Genomic DNA, 18,732 nt, shown 5'->3' on the forward strand with positions numbered 1-18,732 from the left:
AGTATGAAATTATTTTGATTTGGGTTTTTTCATGGAAGTATGACCTTTTCATAATCATGAAAAGTAAATAATTTGGTATAAGAATACCAAGAAAACAAAACAGTATACAGGACATATGGAATGTATAAATGAAATTTACATTTTCCAAAACTAAATTATAGAAATGTAGAACATGTTATGAATTATCAGAAGAAGAAAAATCTAGACATTGTTATCTATTGTTACAGAACAGCTCCTGATACTGGATAAATGTCATAATTTATTTTGTTCTGTTGGTCTAGCTTTTATGTACTTTCAGTTTCAACGAATTAGACAGACCTATATAGATTCTAAAAACCTGAACTCATATGTATTTTTCCACACATTTCTATTATGAAATAAATCCAATTGTGAATGGTGCCTACATTCAGAAAACGTTCCGATTCCACAACTTCATGTACTAATTTTGTGTTTCCAATCATCTCATTTCAGCCATTTTCATTTACTCAAGTCAGCGATTAAAAGCATTTACTTTGGATTTCTGACCAACGACTTAGCAGATACTGAATATGTAGGCCCATCAGCTACAGGCAACATGTACGCATATTTCTCTCTTATGTTGAAGCTCAAGTAAATTGCGAGAAAAAGATTAAAATTGAGATATGAAAGTTTTTTGTAAACTTTCTTATTCGTGCAAAAAATAGAGAGCGACTGGTCATACAATTCAATTATTTACGTAAAACCATGTTACCTCTTGTGATTGTGTTCAAACTTCGCTCTATTTTTATGCCAAATGTGTTCGAAAAGTAACGATGGTTTTAATTGGTTGATTTTGGCTTTCGGAACACATCTCAATTAATCGGAACATCTTTAGAATTTTCATTCAATGTTTATGTTTTACTTCATCTAAAATGTGGTTAGGAATCGTTTTTAACAAAACAATGTTGTTATTTTTTATGTAGTTGACAGATGTACTCCTCCTTAAATGAGGGAATGTCTAGCTTTTGTCGCTCTTATTGTATGTTTACATCACGTGACTTCGCGCGCCGCATATCAAAATGGAGGCCACCTTACGAAGAACTGTCACAAATTTTACGGATGTCATTTTTCCGGTTTCGAAGAATGCACAGGATCCAAATCAACATCAAATTCTTAAAACAGGTTCATTTTCGATAAATTTATTCTTCGTACTGAATTTTACAGTGACGATGTGACTGTTTGATCTGTTTACAGGTTCCTGTTTACTTTCGAAAAGCATGTCTCAACAAAACAGTTACATGCATTTAACACTTAAATGTTAAAATATATAATGTTCATGATGAGATACAGTATTATGTTTGTGTCATTTTTTGTCATATTTGTCTTGTCACCCTTGCTTAGCTTAATATAGGCGCTTATTCGCTGATTAAGATACCGAACAGAGATGTACATAAATGTGGTAGAAACGCATCCACTAAGGATGTACCGTGAAATCATGGGTACGTTGCAAAGCAAAACAACTTTATTTGCCTCAGTAACATTTATTTTCAGACCTTATAGTTTAGTGTTTTAAGCCATTCTAGTGTTTCTTTTCTCTCTCTGCTTCAAAAAATTCAATTGCATTGTTATTACTAGTTGTACTAATAACATGGCATTTGGTTGATAACTTACAAGCATTCCTATTGCAAGTCACATTACAGGTAACATAATAATCAAAATATTCCAACATAATTCTGGCATAGATTCTTATACATCATAGACTGAAGCAATTACTTTAAGAGATAATCAATTCAGGCTCAGAGTATGACAATTTTCATCCATTTTGCAGGAAATGAATATGTTTCCAACCTGCCACTACAGATGGCCCTGTATTTCAACATGTTCTTCATACCTTTTTGGTTAACATCAATACTTGTGTGTTTTGAAATAAAGGTATGTGGTTATTTTTGAAAGAAATATACATAGCTATATAAAGAAACTGTTGAAATAACACCATAAATGCTATGGAGATGAATTTCAAACCTTATATAAATTCACATTCAAGAATTAATTTGAAAGACAATTTTGTTCACATTCAGCTTTCTGGATGGTTGTTTTGTCTCTCAGTGCATATCAGTAGGGAACTAGTTTTGTGATTTGTTTAACAAAAAAATTTGTTGGATTTGTCAATTATGCTACAACTTTTGTCATTTAGCAAAATCTTAGATACCTTATTTTCTTGAAAGTGACGGTAGCTTTAAAATAATTAGGTTTGTCACCTAGCAGGATTGCTGAACAAAACGTTTAATATGATCTTTTTCAGTATACCCGACTCTCTATCTTGTATGTGATTGTGCTGATAGCCATCTACATTGTGTTTACACTCATAGAAATCATCCGCTTATATATAGGATACACAGGCAACTTAACAGAAAGGGTGAGTGAACATTTATTTATATCATTTGAAATATGTACAAGTTTCATAGTGATGTCTTATTCTAAGCTTGTGTATTTTAGATGACACTCTTTTATTACGCCCATTTATTTCTCTTCCTCAACAATCTACTTTTGTGATTTGTCTTCTTTGTTTAATGATTTTTTTTGAGGCATTATACCCCTTGTCATCCGAATTGATTTATATAAAAGGAAGTACCTAAAAAGTTGTACACTTACAGTTAATTTTGTGATTTATAATATTTCCTGAGAAGTTATTCCCCTTTTATGATATCTGTTTACAATGTACTAAGGTCTTGTTTTTAAGTAAGGGGGAAATGGAGATGTACATATAAATCTGTTTTTAGATGCTGGGAACCAGTGTAGAACCTCCAGTTACTGCCCTCTGTCACAGGTCCCTGAATTATCTGGTTCCTGTTAACATGTCCCTGTTTCTCTGTCACAGGTCCCTGAGTTGTCTGGTTCCTGTTAACATGTCCCTCTTTCTCTGTCACAGGTCCCTGAGTTGTCTGGTTCCCGTTAACATGTCCCTGTTTCATTGTCACAGATCCCTGAGCTGTCTGGTTCCTGTTAACATGTCCCTGTTTCTCTGTCACAGGTCCCTGAATTGTCTGGTTCCCGTTAACATGTCCCTGTTTCACTGTCACAGATCCCTGAGTTGTCTGGTTCCTGTTAACATGTCCCTGTTTCTCTGTCACAGATCCCTGAGTTGTCTGCTTCCTGTTAACACGTCCCTGTTTTTATTTTACAGGTCCCTGACTTGTCTGTTTCCTATAAACATGTCTCTGTTTCTATGTCACAAGTCCCTGAATTGACTGGTTACTATTAACGTGCCTCTGTTTCTATGTCACAGGTCCCTGAATTGGCTGGCTCCTGGCTGTTAACACTACTGATACAGTTACCACTCATCTTGCTCCTGACGTTTAATGAGGATGCTATTCTGCTACCACTTGAGCGAGCTGTTCACATTATCGAGGCCCTGTTTGTTGTGTTTGAGTCTGTGTGTGGGTACTTTGCTATCAGGGCAATGGTGAACTATCAGGTGACAAAATTTCACTTGCGTCAATTTACAGACCTGGAGCAGCTTCCAGGGGAGGAAGTGCACTGGCATGATGGCTATGACTCATACCATCAGAACCTCCTGACGTAGTGAAGGAACAGTTGTTTAATCCTGGTGAATATTAAACTTATCCAATACCGACAAGAGAGTACCTAGTTACTACAACAATTATTATGACAGAATCTATGCATTGTACTTTCTGGTCGTATTGTAAATATTTCGTAAAGTGAAAGTAAATATATCTTACATCAACTGATACTGAATGCAAAAATTTGGATTCCGTCCATTATGTGAATGACAATAAAAAAAGAATTGTATTGTGGGTTTTATGAGATGGAAACACAGTCCAACAGTACATATCAAATTATTACCCACACAGATTCAGTTTGTGTTTATGAATTGTAATTAGGATGAAGTTTAAGAAAATATTATGTATTTTCAAGTGTTTATTAGACTGTATGAGGTCTATAGTTACATGATTATCTAAGTTTCCAAATACAAAATTGAAGGTCTTTGTATAAATACAAGGCCATGAATCATGAGTTTTTTATCTGTTGATTATACGCGTCTGGTATGAAAAGTGATGAAATATTTTGAAATTTATCTTAATGGTACGTAACTACTTTCAGAATTACAATTTATATTTATAGTTTGCATTTTGGATTTCCATTAAATCAGTTTTAATCTGGGTTGTATGCACAAGAATCTGAATACATTCCAAGATCACTAATATCAATAATATGACATCATTTGGCACTTTGTTTACCAATGTCACATCAACTCTTGGTACAATTCACTCAGATAGCTATACATAAAGCATTCAGATGAATGTGATTTTCAGAAAGCTATTCCAGTTAAAAAGCATACAGGTAAAAACTATACTTTATTTGACTCAATACATGCATTATACTATTTGAAGAGAATTTCTGAAATGTGAATATTACTTTTTAAGGTCATCAGGTTGTGTATATTGTCACTATGATCATTCAATTTATCTGTCGCCCAGATGTCATTAATGTTGACAATAAATACACACTGCTTACCATTATATAGTTATATACATACCAAATGGTTGTTAAAGGTCAGGTATCACATTCTGTCAAAAAAGAAAATTATTGTCATTCAGGAATAATATGATTATTTATTATTTATTAACTTTTAAGATAACCCATAGATCTGAAATTCACTTGGTTTCTTTCATTATTAAGATTAAATTAATGAGAACACTAGAATGACAATAAGGTTGTGCTTTAATTAAGGTTTTTATAGTGCTACAGAGTGTCTATATAATATTTCAGTGATTATATATTTTGCTAAGCTAATGTCTTATATGTGGTATGAGAAAAAGATGAATGTTTGATGAATGATTGATGATACATGTGAATGTAGATCATAATTTTTTAATAAATATTTATGCAATGTTTGTTGTTTATTAGCTTTTCATCATCAGCTGCTGAGCTATTCAAATCACCCTGCATCCTTTGTCTGTCTGTTTTTATACATCTTTCAAAATTCCGAGAAACATTATACCTTAGGGGTAAATTACATTGTAAAGTCATCCTGATGATGGCTGCATAGTGGTCAAAACATGTTGACGATTACCATACTAATATCTTTCAAAATTTTAGTGGGAGGTATGATGGTTTGGTGTTGTCTATCTATTGTAAACTTTCATTTATCCACAGATCTCCTCCTACAGTTTTCAATCACTATCCCTTTCAAAGCTTTTCAATATGAAGTTGTTTTCCTGAATGGCAGTTTGATTTGACAGTATTTGAAGGAGTTATTGCCCTTTGATGTTTACATAATGTTAATTTTTATTGGAGCTCTCCTGTGTTATTGTTAATTGATCTCTTTCAAATTTCATAGGCTTTATGAATGTGGCCTGGAATTATGTTTTCTGTGACAACATTTCAATTCAGGAGTTATTTCCCTTTTTTATAGCATCAGGCCTCGAATTTAACATTTTTTGTCACTTGCTGAAAACAGCAAATCACCATGTTCAAATAATGTGTTTTGTTTTGTGATTTATAATGTATTACCTTGCTTCATCCAATATGAATCAGCATTAAAGAAGAACTGCTTTGTCCCAATATTTACACTTTGAAAATCAAAACAATTTAATTCTGTGAAATGTTAGGAATAGACAGGCACTCACTGTTTGCATTTCATGAATCCATTTGCTGAAAAAAGCAAGTCAATGTTTTTTCTACTGGCAACTCTTGGATTTCTACTTGCAAACAGCCAGTAAAAAGCCGTAAATTCGAGGCATGAGCATTTTAATGTGACATGGAGATATCCTTCTGTTTTCAACTGATTTTCTTGCATCTTGTTAAACTTTTACAACCATTACTTGCAATTGTGTTTTCCACAATGCCATTGTAATTTTGAAATTGTTTGAAGAGTTATTACCCTTCGTTTGTTCAGTATTTCTGTCTTGTCTGGACATCTCACTCATTTTATAAATGATTTCTTTAAAACTTGGTAGACTTTCAAACCTTGAAATTAAGTTATGTTTTCATGAACAGCATTTTGATCCAACAATATTTCAAAGAGGTAATAGTCTTTGCTTTTTTCAGTGTTTCAGTTTTCCTATTTCTCTTCACTTCATCTTACAAACTTAAGGACGGTTTTCTATCTTGGCATTTCAACACATTATTAATTTAACGTTTCGGTATTTGTATTCATTTTGACATAATTGATCATAAATCTTTCTTTGGTAAGGCATTTATTGTTCAACCCTGTTGTGCACTTCTTGTTGTCCTTTAGAAGCACTGGGTGGCCTTTTAAATTTCACTTGAAGGTTACCCTTGATTGGTACTACTACCTTTTTAAGTGTGGGACTGATCTGAAAAACAAAATGACTGACTGGCAGCCATATTGGATTTTGACTATGAAAAAGCTTGTTATCACCTATTTTTGATGTACTGGATGGGTCACTCTTGGGTTTCACATGTAGTTTCCTCTTTTGTGAATCTGGAACAGATATGATGAAGATAGAAAAAAATCCATTTGTAATATACTTGTGCTATACAGTCATAGCCAGTGACGAGTAAATATCGGCCAATTAATGGTAGTGTCCTTGGAAAGTCCAGAGACAAAAACACATCCTTAGATAGAATAATATACACAACCCTTTGTTGATTCCCTTCCGGTCAGTTGTTTACTGAAATTAAACTATTTCGGTTTAGAAAGAGTAAAATCATGATATAAGAGCCAATGAAGACATCAGAACAACATTCCAATGTTTTATAACCGTATAGATAGGACAATGACTGAACCTGTACCTAGCTTTGTATTTCCTCTGTATATTAGATGTCGTATCCCCACAGACCCCTTTAATGATGCCAACTGGTCAACAGGCTTGTCTTACACACCCCAGAACATCTATTATAAATTTAGGAATATCATATTCCAACATCATATTTCCAATTATAACTGTATACCCAAGGGTATCTGAGACATCGGCTCTAGAACAAAATTATACCCTCTAATGGTATTGTTTTTAAAAAAGTAAATTTATTAAGGAAAACAATTTTACAGCATAATGAATAAACCTGTATTGTATACAGCATCATTCTTTAAGGAATTAACAGTGATCCTAATTACCAAAAGTATGGAATTCAGAAGGGGAACAAACAAATATGGAAGACGGCATCTAGGTATGTAGCATGGTCCGCAATTTACTAATTTACTTAATGGTCAATTAAACTTTATTCCATTTAGAAATTAGCCTATCTCCCCACTTATATGTAAAAACTTCCTACACGAGGTGTGGAACGAACAACACACGACGGGAATAAAATACTCAAAAATGGCGGGAAAAGATACCACTTTACCGGTAAGTGTATCTTGGTACTACTATTCTGGCTGCACTCTCGACAGGTGTAAGTGATGCCCAGTTTCAACCAAAACCAAAGAAAACCTCGTAATGTGTTAGAAATCTCGGTTACAAATCCGAAAACACGACAGGATATACAACACACACTCGTTGACTAGTATTTAATATGGTGTAAACCAGTTTATGTCATTTCATTGTCTTTGCCGGCTTTAGAATAATATACACTAAGATCTTTGTATAGATAAAATATATCTAAAATACATATAGGCTCATACACTAAGTTACATATGTCGGGTTATATGAGCTGAAAAAATTGTTGCTTGCTTCCGCGATTATGCTGGGAAATGTGTTGTCTCATAGCGACAATAAAACAAGAACATGTAGCTAACGAAGAGAAGACATAATCATATTGATGATTTGGCTATGTGATAAAAATATTGATGTTCACCTTGTAGGACAACCTACACATTTGTAAGTAAATAATGAATGATAATAAATATTGAAAGACCGGAAAAAATGTAAAAACGAAAGAAATATTCAAATGTTCAATACGAAAGGGATAATTCTATAGTCAAAATGACCTCATGCGATTTTTTAGAAAAAAAAGTCTAGATTAACAATTCAATATCTAGTTTCTAATCTGAAATCAATATTCACACGACAATACATTTTGTTATCGTAAATCACAAATTCCAGATATCTTTTAGGGTTAAAGGTGCGATATAAAATGCTGTTAAATATTTCCAACAATTAAATGGACACAACACTTGTAAAACGCTGTTTTTAATACGAAATATGTTGAAAGGTGCTGCTATGTAGTTTTTTCATACATGTAATAAAATAATCAGTTTGCTTTTGCGCTTCGTCAACCCGCATTGAATTCATTAATAATATATATGTTGTCTGTATGTACTCACACTGTACCACACAAAATTGTCATATAACCTGGGCACACTAAAAAAACGCCTTTTATGGAGAAGAGATTGTTTCGAGTCTAGGCATTTAGAAAATATTATTATCACTCCGTATAAGAAGTGAGATTCTTTGCAGAATTCATTATTTTTTATTTATTATTATTTTTGTCCAAGTTGAATAACCACTTCTCAGCCATTTTAGATAATTAGAAGCAAGGATTAAAAATTTGAAAATAGGAAAGAACTTCAGTCTTATTCATGGATTTCATAACCTGTGAAAATAAACGGGGAAACAGTCTTAAATAGACGATCGATAAAAAAACTTCAAGATGAATCGTCTGGTCCAAACTGGGAACTATTTTATGGAGAACACATCCCTTCACGGACTGTCACGGGTCGCTGAGTCTAAGTACTGGCTGAAGAAGCAAGTGCGGTGTGTCCTTTTCTTGGGATCACTTGGCATGTGTTTGTTTCAAGTAACTCGTCTTTTTGAGCAGTATTACAAGTAAGTACCTGTATGTATTACTACAAGACAAGTCATTATCTACGTCTTTCGGAAATGATTGCTAATTTATAACTGTTTTAATTCCGTGGAATAGTGACATAGTTTAGAATATACATCTGTAGTTGACATTCTTTCGAAATCATCATATATGACATTAACAGATTTATAGAATGATGCGAGTAGTGCACCTCCCGATCTCGATTTTCACATCTCTTTCGATCACTTTGGATTTTACTCAATCGCTTCCCAGGTTCCAAACTTCAGGACTCCAGCATTACTGTCCAATGTTATTATATGTAAGATTCAAAATTGTATTCATAATCTGATTCTGTTGTATATTATCATAAATTTGTGTGAAATGTCCTGTACATTTGTGTGTGGTAAATGCAGAAGTGGTGGTTCGGTCATCAGTAACAAATACATTAAGAAGCCAGAGAAATATAAATTTTATGTGTGTATATTTGTGTATAAGATGTTTCTAGGGCTGACCATGAACATTATCTATAGGGCACAATTCTCGCCAAAATATCAGATTGCTTAAATATCTGTATATTGGCAGTTTACAGGGAACGGTCAAGGCTGTGACACGGTCTGACCTGTATACTGGTATTTAACTGGGAACACTCAAGTCTGTGACACGGTCTGATCTGTATACTGGTAGTTTACAGGGAACCGTCAGGGCTGTGACACGGTGTGACCTGTATGCTGGTAGTTTACTGGGAACCGTCAAGTCTGTGACACTGCCTTACTTGTATACTGGTAGTTTACAGGGAACCGTCAAGTCTGTGACACTGCCTTACTTGTATACTGGTAGTTTACAGGGAACCGTCAAGTCTGTGACACTGCCTTACTTGTATACTGGTAGTTTACGTGGAACCGTCAAGTCTGTGACACTGCCTTACTTGTATACTGGTAGTTTACAGGGAAACATCAAGTCTGTGACACTGCCTTACTTGTATACTGGTAGTTTACAGGGAACCGCCATGGCTGTGACACTGTCTGACCTGTATGCTGGTAGTTTACAGGGAAACATCAAGTCTGTGACACGGTCTGACCTGTATACTGGTAGTTTACGTGGAACCGTCAAGTCTGTTACACTGCCTTACTTGTATACTGGTAGTTTACAGGGAACCGTCAAGTCTGTGACACTGCCTTACTTGTATACTGGTAGTTTACAGGGAACCGTCAAGTCTGTGACACGGTCTGACATGTATACTGGTAGTTTACAGGGAACCGTCAAGTCTGTGACACGGTCTGACCTGTATGCTGGTAGTTTACAGGGAACCGTCAAGTCTGTGACACGGTCTGACCTGTATACTGGTAGTTTACAATGAACCGTCAAGTCTGTGACACAGTCTGATCTGTATACTGGTAGTTTACAGGGAAACATCAAGACTATGACACAGTCTGACCTGTATACTGGTAGTTTACAGGGAACCGTCAGGGCTGTGACACGGTCTGACCTGTATGCTGGTAGTTTACAGGGAACGGTCAAGGCTGTGACACGGTGTGACCTGTATACTGGTAGTTTACAGGGAACCGTCAAGTCTGTGACACGGTCTGATCTGTATACTTGTAGTTTACAGGGAAACATCAAGTCTGTGACACGGTCTGACCTGTATACTGGTAGTTTACAGGGAACCGTCAAGTCTGTGACACGGTCTGACCTGTATACTGGTAGTTTACAGGGAACCGTCAAGGCTGTGACACTGTCTTACCTGTATACTGGTAGTTTACAGGGAACCGTCAAGTCTGTGACACGGTCTGACCTGTATACTGGTAGTTTTCAGTGAACCGAAGGCTGTGACAAGGCTGTTACACTGGCTTACACGGTGTTGTATACTGGTAGTTTACAGGGAAACATCAAGTCTGTGACACGGTCTGATCTGTATACTTGTAGTCAAGTCTTACAGGGACCTGTATACTGGTAGTTTACAGGGAACCATCAAGTCTGTGACACGGTCTGACCTGTATACTGGTAGTTTACAGGGAACCGTCAAGTCTGTGACACGGTCTGACCTGTATACTGGTAGTTTTCAGGGAACCGTCAAGGCTGTGACACTGCCTTACTTGTATACTGGTAGTTTACAGGGAAACATCAAGTCTGTGACACGGTCTGACCTGTATACTGGTAGTTTACAGGGAACCGTCAAGGCTGTGACACTGCCTTACTTGTACTGGTAGGTTTTTGTTGGTAGTTTACAGGGAAACATCAATTTCTGTGACACTCTCTGACACAAGGGCACAATGTATATCTGATTCAACAAAAGTATATAAAATTTACAGGGAACCGTCAAGGCTGTGACACGGTATGACCTGTATACTGGTAGGTTTTTGTTGTAAATATTTTAGAAACACATTTTTTTATCTGTACAACTTCTGTCCAAGGTCTTAGATATTCAATTTTTGATGAAAGAGAGCTCTCTGTACAATTCACAAGGGCACAATCACAAATATTGATAATATCTACCACTCACTATCAGCAAAATAATATAAAATATTTACCACTATCAGCTGAATAATATAAGGGATACTGCCACTATCAGCTGGATAATATAAAGGATTCTACCACTATCAGCTGGATAATATAAGGTATTCTACCACTATCAGCTGAATAATATAAGGGATACTGCCACAATCAGCTGAATAATATAAGGGATTCTACCACTATCAGCTGGATAATATAAGGGATTCTACCACTATCAGCTGGATAATATAAGGGATTCTACCACCATCAGCTGGATAATATAAGGGATTCTACCACTATCAGCTGGATAATATAAGGGATTCTACCATTATCAACTGGATAATATAAGGGATTCTACCACTATCAGCTGGATAATATAAGGTATTCTACCACTCACTATCAGCTGGATAATATAAGGTATTCTACCACTCACTATCAGCTGGATAATATAAGGTATTCTACCACTATCAGCTGAATAATATAAGGTATTCTACCACTCACTATCAGCTGGATAATATAAGGTATTTTACCACTCACTATCAGCTGGATAATATAAGGTATTCTACCACTATCAGCTGGATATTATAAGGGATTTTACCACTATCAGCTGATAATATAAGGGATTCTACCACTATCAGCTGATAATATTAGGTATTCTACCACTATCAGCTGGATAATATAAGGGATTCTACCACTATCAGCTGGATAATATAAGGTATTCTACTACTATCAGCTGGATAATATAAGGGATTCTATCACTATCAGCTGGATAATATAAGGGATTCTGCCACTATCAGCTGGATAATATAAGGTATTCTACCACTATCAGCTGGATAATATAAGGGATTCTACCACTATCAGCTGGATAATATAAGGGATTCTACCACTATCAGCTGGATAATATAAGGGATTCTACCACTATCAGATGGATAATATAAGGGATTCTACCACTATCAGCTGGATAATATAAGGGATTCTACCACTATCAGCTGGATAATATAAGGGATTCTACCACTATCAGCTGGATAATATAAGGGATTCTACCACTATCAGCTGGATAATATAAGGTATTCTACCACTATCAGCTGGATAATATAAGGTATTCTACCACTATCAGCTGGATAATATAAGGGATTCTACCACTATCAGCTGGATAATATAAGGTATTCTACCACTATCAGCTGGATAATATAAGGTATTCTACCACTCACTATCAGCTGGATAATATAAGGTATTCTACCACTCACTATCAGCTGGATAATATAAGGTATTCTACCACTATCAGCTGGATAATATAAGGTATTCTACCACTCACTATCAGCTGGATAATATAAGGTATTCTACCACTCACTATCAGCTGGATAATATAAGGTATTCTACCACTATCAGCTGGATATTATAAGGGATTTTACCACTATCAGCTGATAATATAAGGGATTCTACCACTATCAGCTGATAATATAAGGGATTCTACCACTATCAGCTGGATAAAATAAGGGATTTTACCACTATCAGCTGATAATATAAGGGATTTTACCACTATCAGCTGGATAATATAAGGGATTCTACCACTATCAGCTGATAATATAAGGGATTATACCACTATCAGCTGGATAATATAAGAGATTCTACCATTATCAGCTGGATAAAATAAGGGACTTTACCACTATCAGCTGGATAATATAAGGGATTCTACCACTATCAGCTGGATAATATAAGGGATTCTACCACTATCATCTGGATAATATAAGGGATTCTACCACTATCAGATGGATAATATAAGGGATTCTACCACTATCAGCTGGATAATATAAGGGATTCTATCACTATCAGCTGGATAACATTCGGGATTCTACCATCAGCTGGATAATATAAGGGATTCTACCACTCACTATCGGCTGGATAATATAATGTATTCTACCACTATCAGCTGGATAATATAAGGGATTCTACCACTATCAGCTGGATTATATTCTGGATTCTACCACTATCAGCTGGATAATATAAGGGATTCTACCACTATCAGCTGGATAATATAAGGGATTCTACCACTCACTATCAGCTGGATAATATTAGGTATTCTACCGCAATCAGCTGGATAATATAAGGGATTCTACCACTATCAGCTGGATTATATTCTGGATTCTACCACTATCAGCTGGATAATATAAGGGATTCTACCACTATCAGCTGGATAATATAAGGGATTCTACCACTCACTATCAGCTGGATAATATAAGGGATTCTACCACTATCAGCTGGATTATATTCTGGATTCTACCACTATCAGCTGGATAATATAAGGGATTCTACCACTATCAGCTGGATAATATAAGGGATTCTACCACTATCAGCTGGATTATATTCTGGATTCTACCACTATCAGCTGGATAATATAAGGGATTCTACCACTATCAGCTGGATAATATAAGGGATTCTACCACTATCAGCTGGATAATATAAGGGATTCTATCACTATCAGCTGGATAATATAAGGGATTCTATCACTCACTATCAGCTGGGTAATATAAATCAATACTGATCAAGACCATGTCTTTTGCAATGATTGAACCGAAATCCAATAAACACAGACGAGCCTGTAGGACTTTTACATATTTTTCAAGGGTGAATATCGATATATGGCTGTGAACTAGACTGAAGGAAGATTTTGAATTGGTTGATGTTCCAACAAACTACCTGTATTGACATGCCCTTGAGGTTAGTGCCCTTGGCTGTGTTTTTCAGTCTTTCAGTTTCATATCTAAATATATCAATGATGTTAAATACCTATAGTTATTTATTGACCATTGTCATCGGATAAAACTCAGCAATGTTAGTGTTAAAACTTAAGTAAAATCTCCGAAGTTCCACACCATGTCTTTATCCAAATGAATCGGACATGATGATTGTCTTATACATAATCAACGATATATAATGTGAAACACCTCTCTGCATCTTACCTTCGGGTTGATGTTGATATATATGTATATATATATATATATATATATACATATATATAATGTGTATATATATACAGGGTTGATATTGATATATATATAAATAAAAATGATTTTTGACAAAAGAAGAAAGACGTTACATTTTGCACTAGCGCTTTCACTGTATTAGATCTTCAGGTGCATAGTAACTGTACATAATGGTGTGGCGTCACAACATGTTATCTGTTGATGACGTCATAATATAAAAGGGGCATAATTATATTTTGCAAATTTTACAATGCGGTTAAACATTAATATTCAAGTCTGGTTTTAAAATGTTTATAATTTCTGACTCCTTGGCTTCTCTTTGTATTCGATTGGTTTCAGATGAAAAAGTATACAGGGGGAAGATTTGGAAAAAGCCGTCGTTGCATCCTGCTATGTGTCGGCTGATTGGTAGATGTCTATATCTTTCGTGGGATATTTGTTCGCGATGTAATGTTACGCGTTTGCGGAGGTTTTCTGTTTGTCCTATATAGAAACTTCCACATTTTGGACAAAGGATTAAGTAAATCACGTTTTTTGATTTACAGTTCATACTGCTTTTAACTTCCCACTTCTTTCCACTTTTTAATTGTAAGGAATTCCCTGTTATGATATGTTGACACGTTCCACATCTCTTTTCTCGACAAGTCTTGACTTCCGGTAACTTTGTTTCTGATGAAAATGATGCACGTGTTAGATATTTTTTCAAATTTTTTGGCTGACGGTAGCTTGCAATAAATTTGGTATTTTTCATAATGTTTTTCATTCGCTCAGAGCCATCTAAAATGTTCATATGTTGTTTGACCGTTCCTTTGAAATATCAACATATCAAAACAGGGAATTCCTTACAATTCTCAACATATCATAACAGGGAATTCCTTACAATTAAAAGAGATGTGGAACGTGTCAACATATCTGCAGGTCTCGAAGTCTTCCTCAATATTGACCATCAAAACTACCTACCTTTCATTGCCCAATCTGAAGGTGTCAGCCTCCATATATACGACCCGGCCTATGTACCCAATGTAGCTGCCAGGGGGATTTCTCTTCCCGTTGGTTTTGAAATTGATATCGGAATAACAAAGGTATATTATATTTTTTTTCATGACAATGCAGTGTGTAAAACCAGTACACAACCAGTACAAGATGCCGAATTGCTAATAAAAAAGAACTGGACAACTATAAGAAACTATTATGGCACTTCAATTGAAAATATTTAAATACCTTGTGCATTTTATAAATGACTTCGATTGGAGCAAGACACACTAACATTAGTTAATGAAACAATGAATAACCAATTATGACGGCTGATTTATTTCTTGGGGGACCAAGCTGAAAACAGTATTTTACAATATTCCTCAATCAAATTAATACTCTCTTAGTGTAATAACACACATTTTATAAAATTAGTAATCAATACACTTGATTACACTCAGGAACTCAGGTTCCCATCATTGCAATTGTGACGTAGTAACTTCATGGTGTTATAAGACGTCACTAAAGAAAGAGATATGAAGTGAGAATATCTCGAATTTAAATTTTGTATGAGAATAAACGATTTTCATACACATTTCATATAATAATACATATTGTTTTCAATGTTGTTTTACGACCTCTAGTATCCGAGTCACGGGACAAACAGAATCTTCCCATTCGTTCAATTTCATATGAGCTTGATGATGTTTTTATTTTAACTCGTCAGATGCTTAGTAAAATCTATAGACCTGTTGTCATCATATTTATCTCCCTTTAGTTCTTCATCATTCTCTCGAGAATTCTTTATGTATATTATCTGTAAGGTGTGTAAGACCTAATATAAGATTCTAGAATCTTGTATATTTTACAGTATGTTTAGAAGATATCAAATTTTATATTCTTTAAATCAGACAAGAGTTTTATAAGGGGGGGGGGAGGGGGGTATATATCATATTATCATAAGTCTCATAAATTATAAACAACATACATAATGTCTCATACCTCTAACAGAAATCTGATATTTGATACCTATGCAGATGATATAAAATCCATAGATGTTATATGATTTTAACACGTGCATAAACGACTTTGATCTATTATTAATTAATTAATCATTTAATAATTTCTAGCAATATTGTTACTCTTAAAAATCCATGTAAATCTTACTCAGTAAATGAAGACTTCAACGATGCATCATGCATGCGTAAACATGATAAATTCCGTTCGAATATGATAACAACATATTTATTTTCCAGAAAGTGAACCTCTGATTGGCCGGACCTGACAAAAAATGTGACGTTAAAAATGAATATGACAGTATTTCTGTGAGTGTAAATGATAACATAATGATACTAATCAGTACAGTTGGATCTGAGACTTCGGATTTCTTTTATCATTATACTATTCAATTCCAATTTGAATATACTTATACTTAACACTTAATAAATGTGTTTTTCGAAACGGAGTAGTATCCGTATATACATGACAACTTTACTTTGCTTACAGTCTCGCATTGCATCATGTATGGACAGACAGGTGAGATTTTTCTGTCTATGCACTAGGAAATACGTGGCGGAAGAGACAACAGAGAATATAAACTACTGTAATTCCGAGGATGGTGAGCTATTTGTGTTAATGCCTAAATAGTCGATGCTTGATTGAGTAAACAACTGATTAACTAGAAGCAAAAGTTTATAATGCAAAACGAAAGCATGCCAACTTAACAGGCCATATGAAGTAAATCCCTTCTATGAAAATTTGTAAATGGTGTCTTCGTTTGTATGTACATTTGAAACTTTGCTTAACCTATGACTGGCTATTATTAACGAAAGCAAGTGTAGTCATAAATCTTAAATTCAATTGAGACGTTAGTTTCTTCAAGTGAGCTGTAGGGATGCGATCATGATGAAAACAACGACATTTAAATATCTGTCCATCCTTACGCGGGTGCATCAGTTTTTGAAAACTTTTCAAGTTTTAAACCTACCTTGCTAGAGAATGATTTTGAAACTTTTTCACGAAAGGTTCAAAGTTTACAGACGGCCATTTCCGCATAGAAATCAACTATTCATACGAAATTTGTCTGAAAATAATGTTTAACATTTTGAAAGTAAGAATTGCCATGCATTTGTACTGTTTGTGGGCAGCAAACATATACATATGTAATGAAATCATATGTACTGTGTTAACGTGATACGTTGCTCTGAATTTAAGTGAGAAAATGAATGTGTTATAATGGTAACCAGAACCAATTGATGTAAAGGATTATTCACAGAGAAACGAAAATTTAAATATATTGTCGCGAAGATAATATGTCATTATATACTATCATATTATGTCTAAATGGGATAGGACTTACTTGCATGGAGATTTACATTCAGTGCAGGCAACGTCCGTATCAACCTCAGCTAGGACAATCAGCAAACACCTTACTTCTGGATAATTTACAATAAATATAATACAAGATAATGTGTCTGTTTCACCTGTCTTAATATCATGGAATCACAGTTTTTACAAATAATTATACACATTTAATTTCATGTCACTTATGTGAACTAACTGTAGATTAATTACATTATGCGTATGTATGCGGAGATGGCCGTCTGTAAACTTTGAGCCTTTCGTGAAAAAGTTTCAAAATCATTCTCTAGCAAGGTAGGTTTAAAACTTGAAAAGACCATTTCAAAATTAAGACCACCTCGCAGTTGGAACTACTTCATTTTAGTCCCAAATAGACCTCTCCATATCTTTGTACTGTGTGCATCACTATCAAGATCATCTCACTCCTAAGACCACCTCGCAATTAAGACCAGTTAAAAAAAGTCTTAAAGATCAGCGTTAAATCGAATATACCTCATAAATTTGATTGTCGTAGTTTTTAAATTGGAAATTATCATATCTTGATAGATCATCTAAATCTGGAGATACTTTGTGTACCAACCTTTAATTCAATCTTTCAGCAAAGACTTCATGAAACTGCGCGTGTGTACCAATAGTTTATAATGTCAATATAAGACTTCAATAAAATTTATATACAAAAGTTTCCCTTTTTCCAAAAATGTGATAGTATTTTGCTGTTTCTTTTTTTTTTACATAAAGTAAATTAGCCTTGACATAGATACACATAAAGCAGAAAGCAGAAGAAAGAGAAGTTTAAGGTGGTGTTAAACTGGTATTATAAGGAGCAGAAGAAAATGAAGTTTAAAGCGGTGTTGAGCTCACAATATAACGATGATATAACAAAATAACGATCCTCAAACACGCTCAATGGGATGAGTACATTTAACATGGACTTTTAAATACCTACGTGTTTGAGTGTGAATTGAAAAGAAAAATCCTTTGACGTTCAACGTAAAAAACGATAGATTTACTTTCGATTAGATCAATGGCTGTCACTAGTGTCGTACAACCTTGTTTATGTTGCTGCTGAATACACTTAATTTGTGCAAAATACAGCAACACTATTCTGCATAAACGCCATCTAAGTCAATACAATAGGTCTGCCGTCATTTAGATGAAACATTTACTTCTCTTTTATTCAACGAATGATAAATAAAAAATTCAACATATGAATTAACGTGGGATATGTGGGGCATGT

The 18,732-nt window shown here is 34.7% G+C and overlaps 1 protein-coding gene across 1 annotated transcript; it reads left to right on the forward strand.

Moving 5' to 3' along the window:
- The first annotated feature begins 1,037 nt into the window (after positions 1 to 1,037).
- Positions 1,038 to 4,804, forward strand: LOC132554338 (transmembrane protein 17B-like). The gene is made up of 4 exons (XM_060218644.1): positions 1,038 to 1,140; positions 1,787 to 1,890; positions 2,261 to 2,374; positions 3,245 to 4,804. Exons 1-4 carry the CDS (start codon positions 1,038 to 1,040, stop codon positions 3,539 to 3,541), a joined length of 618 nt encoding a protein of 205 aa, XP_060074627.1. The 3' UTR covers positions 3,542 to 4,804.
- The last annotated feature ends 13,928 nt before the right edge of the window (positions 4,805 to 18,732 follow it).

This window comes from Ylistrum balloti, unplaced genomic scaffold, assembly GCF_031769215.1.
Source record: "Ylistrum balloti isolate Yb309-2 unplaced genomic scaffold, AGI_CSIRO_Ybal_v1 Utg370392, whole genome shotgun sequence".
Taxonomy (NCBI): domain Eukaryota; kingdom Metazoa; phylum Mollusca; class Bivalvia; order Pectinida; family Pectinidae; genus Ylistrum; species Ylistrum balloti.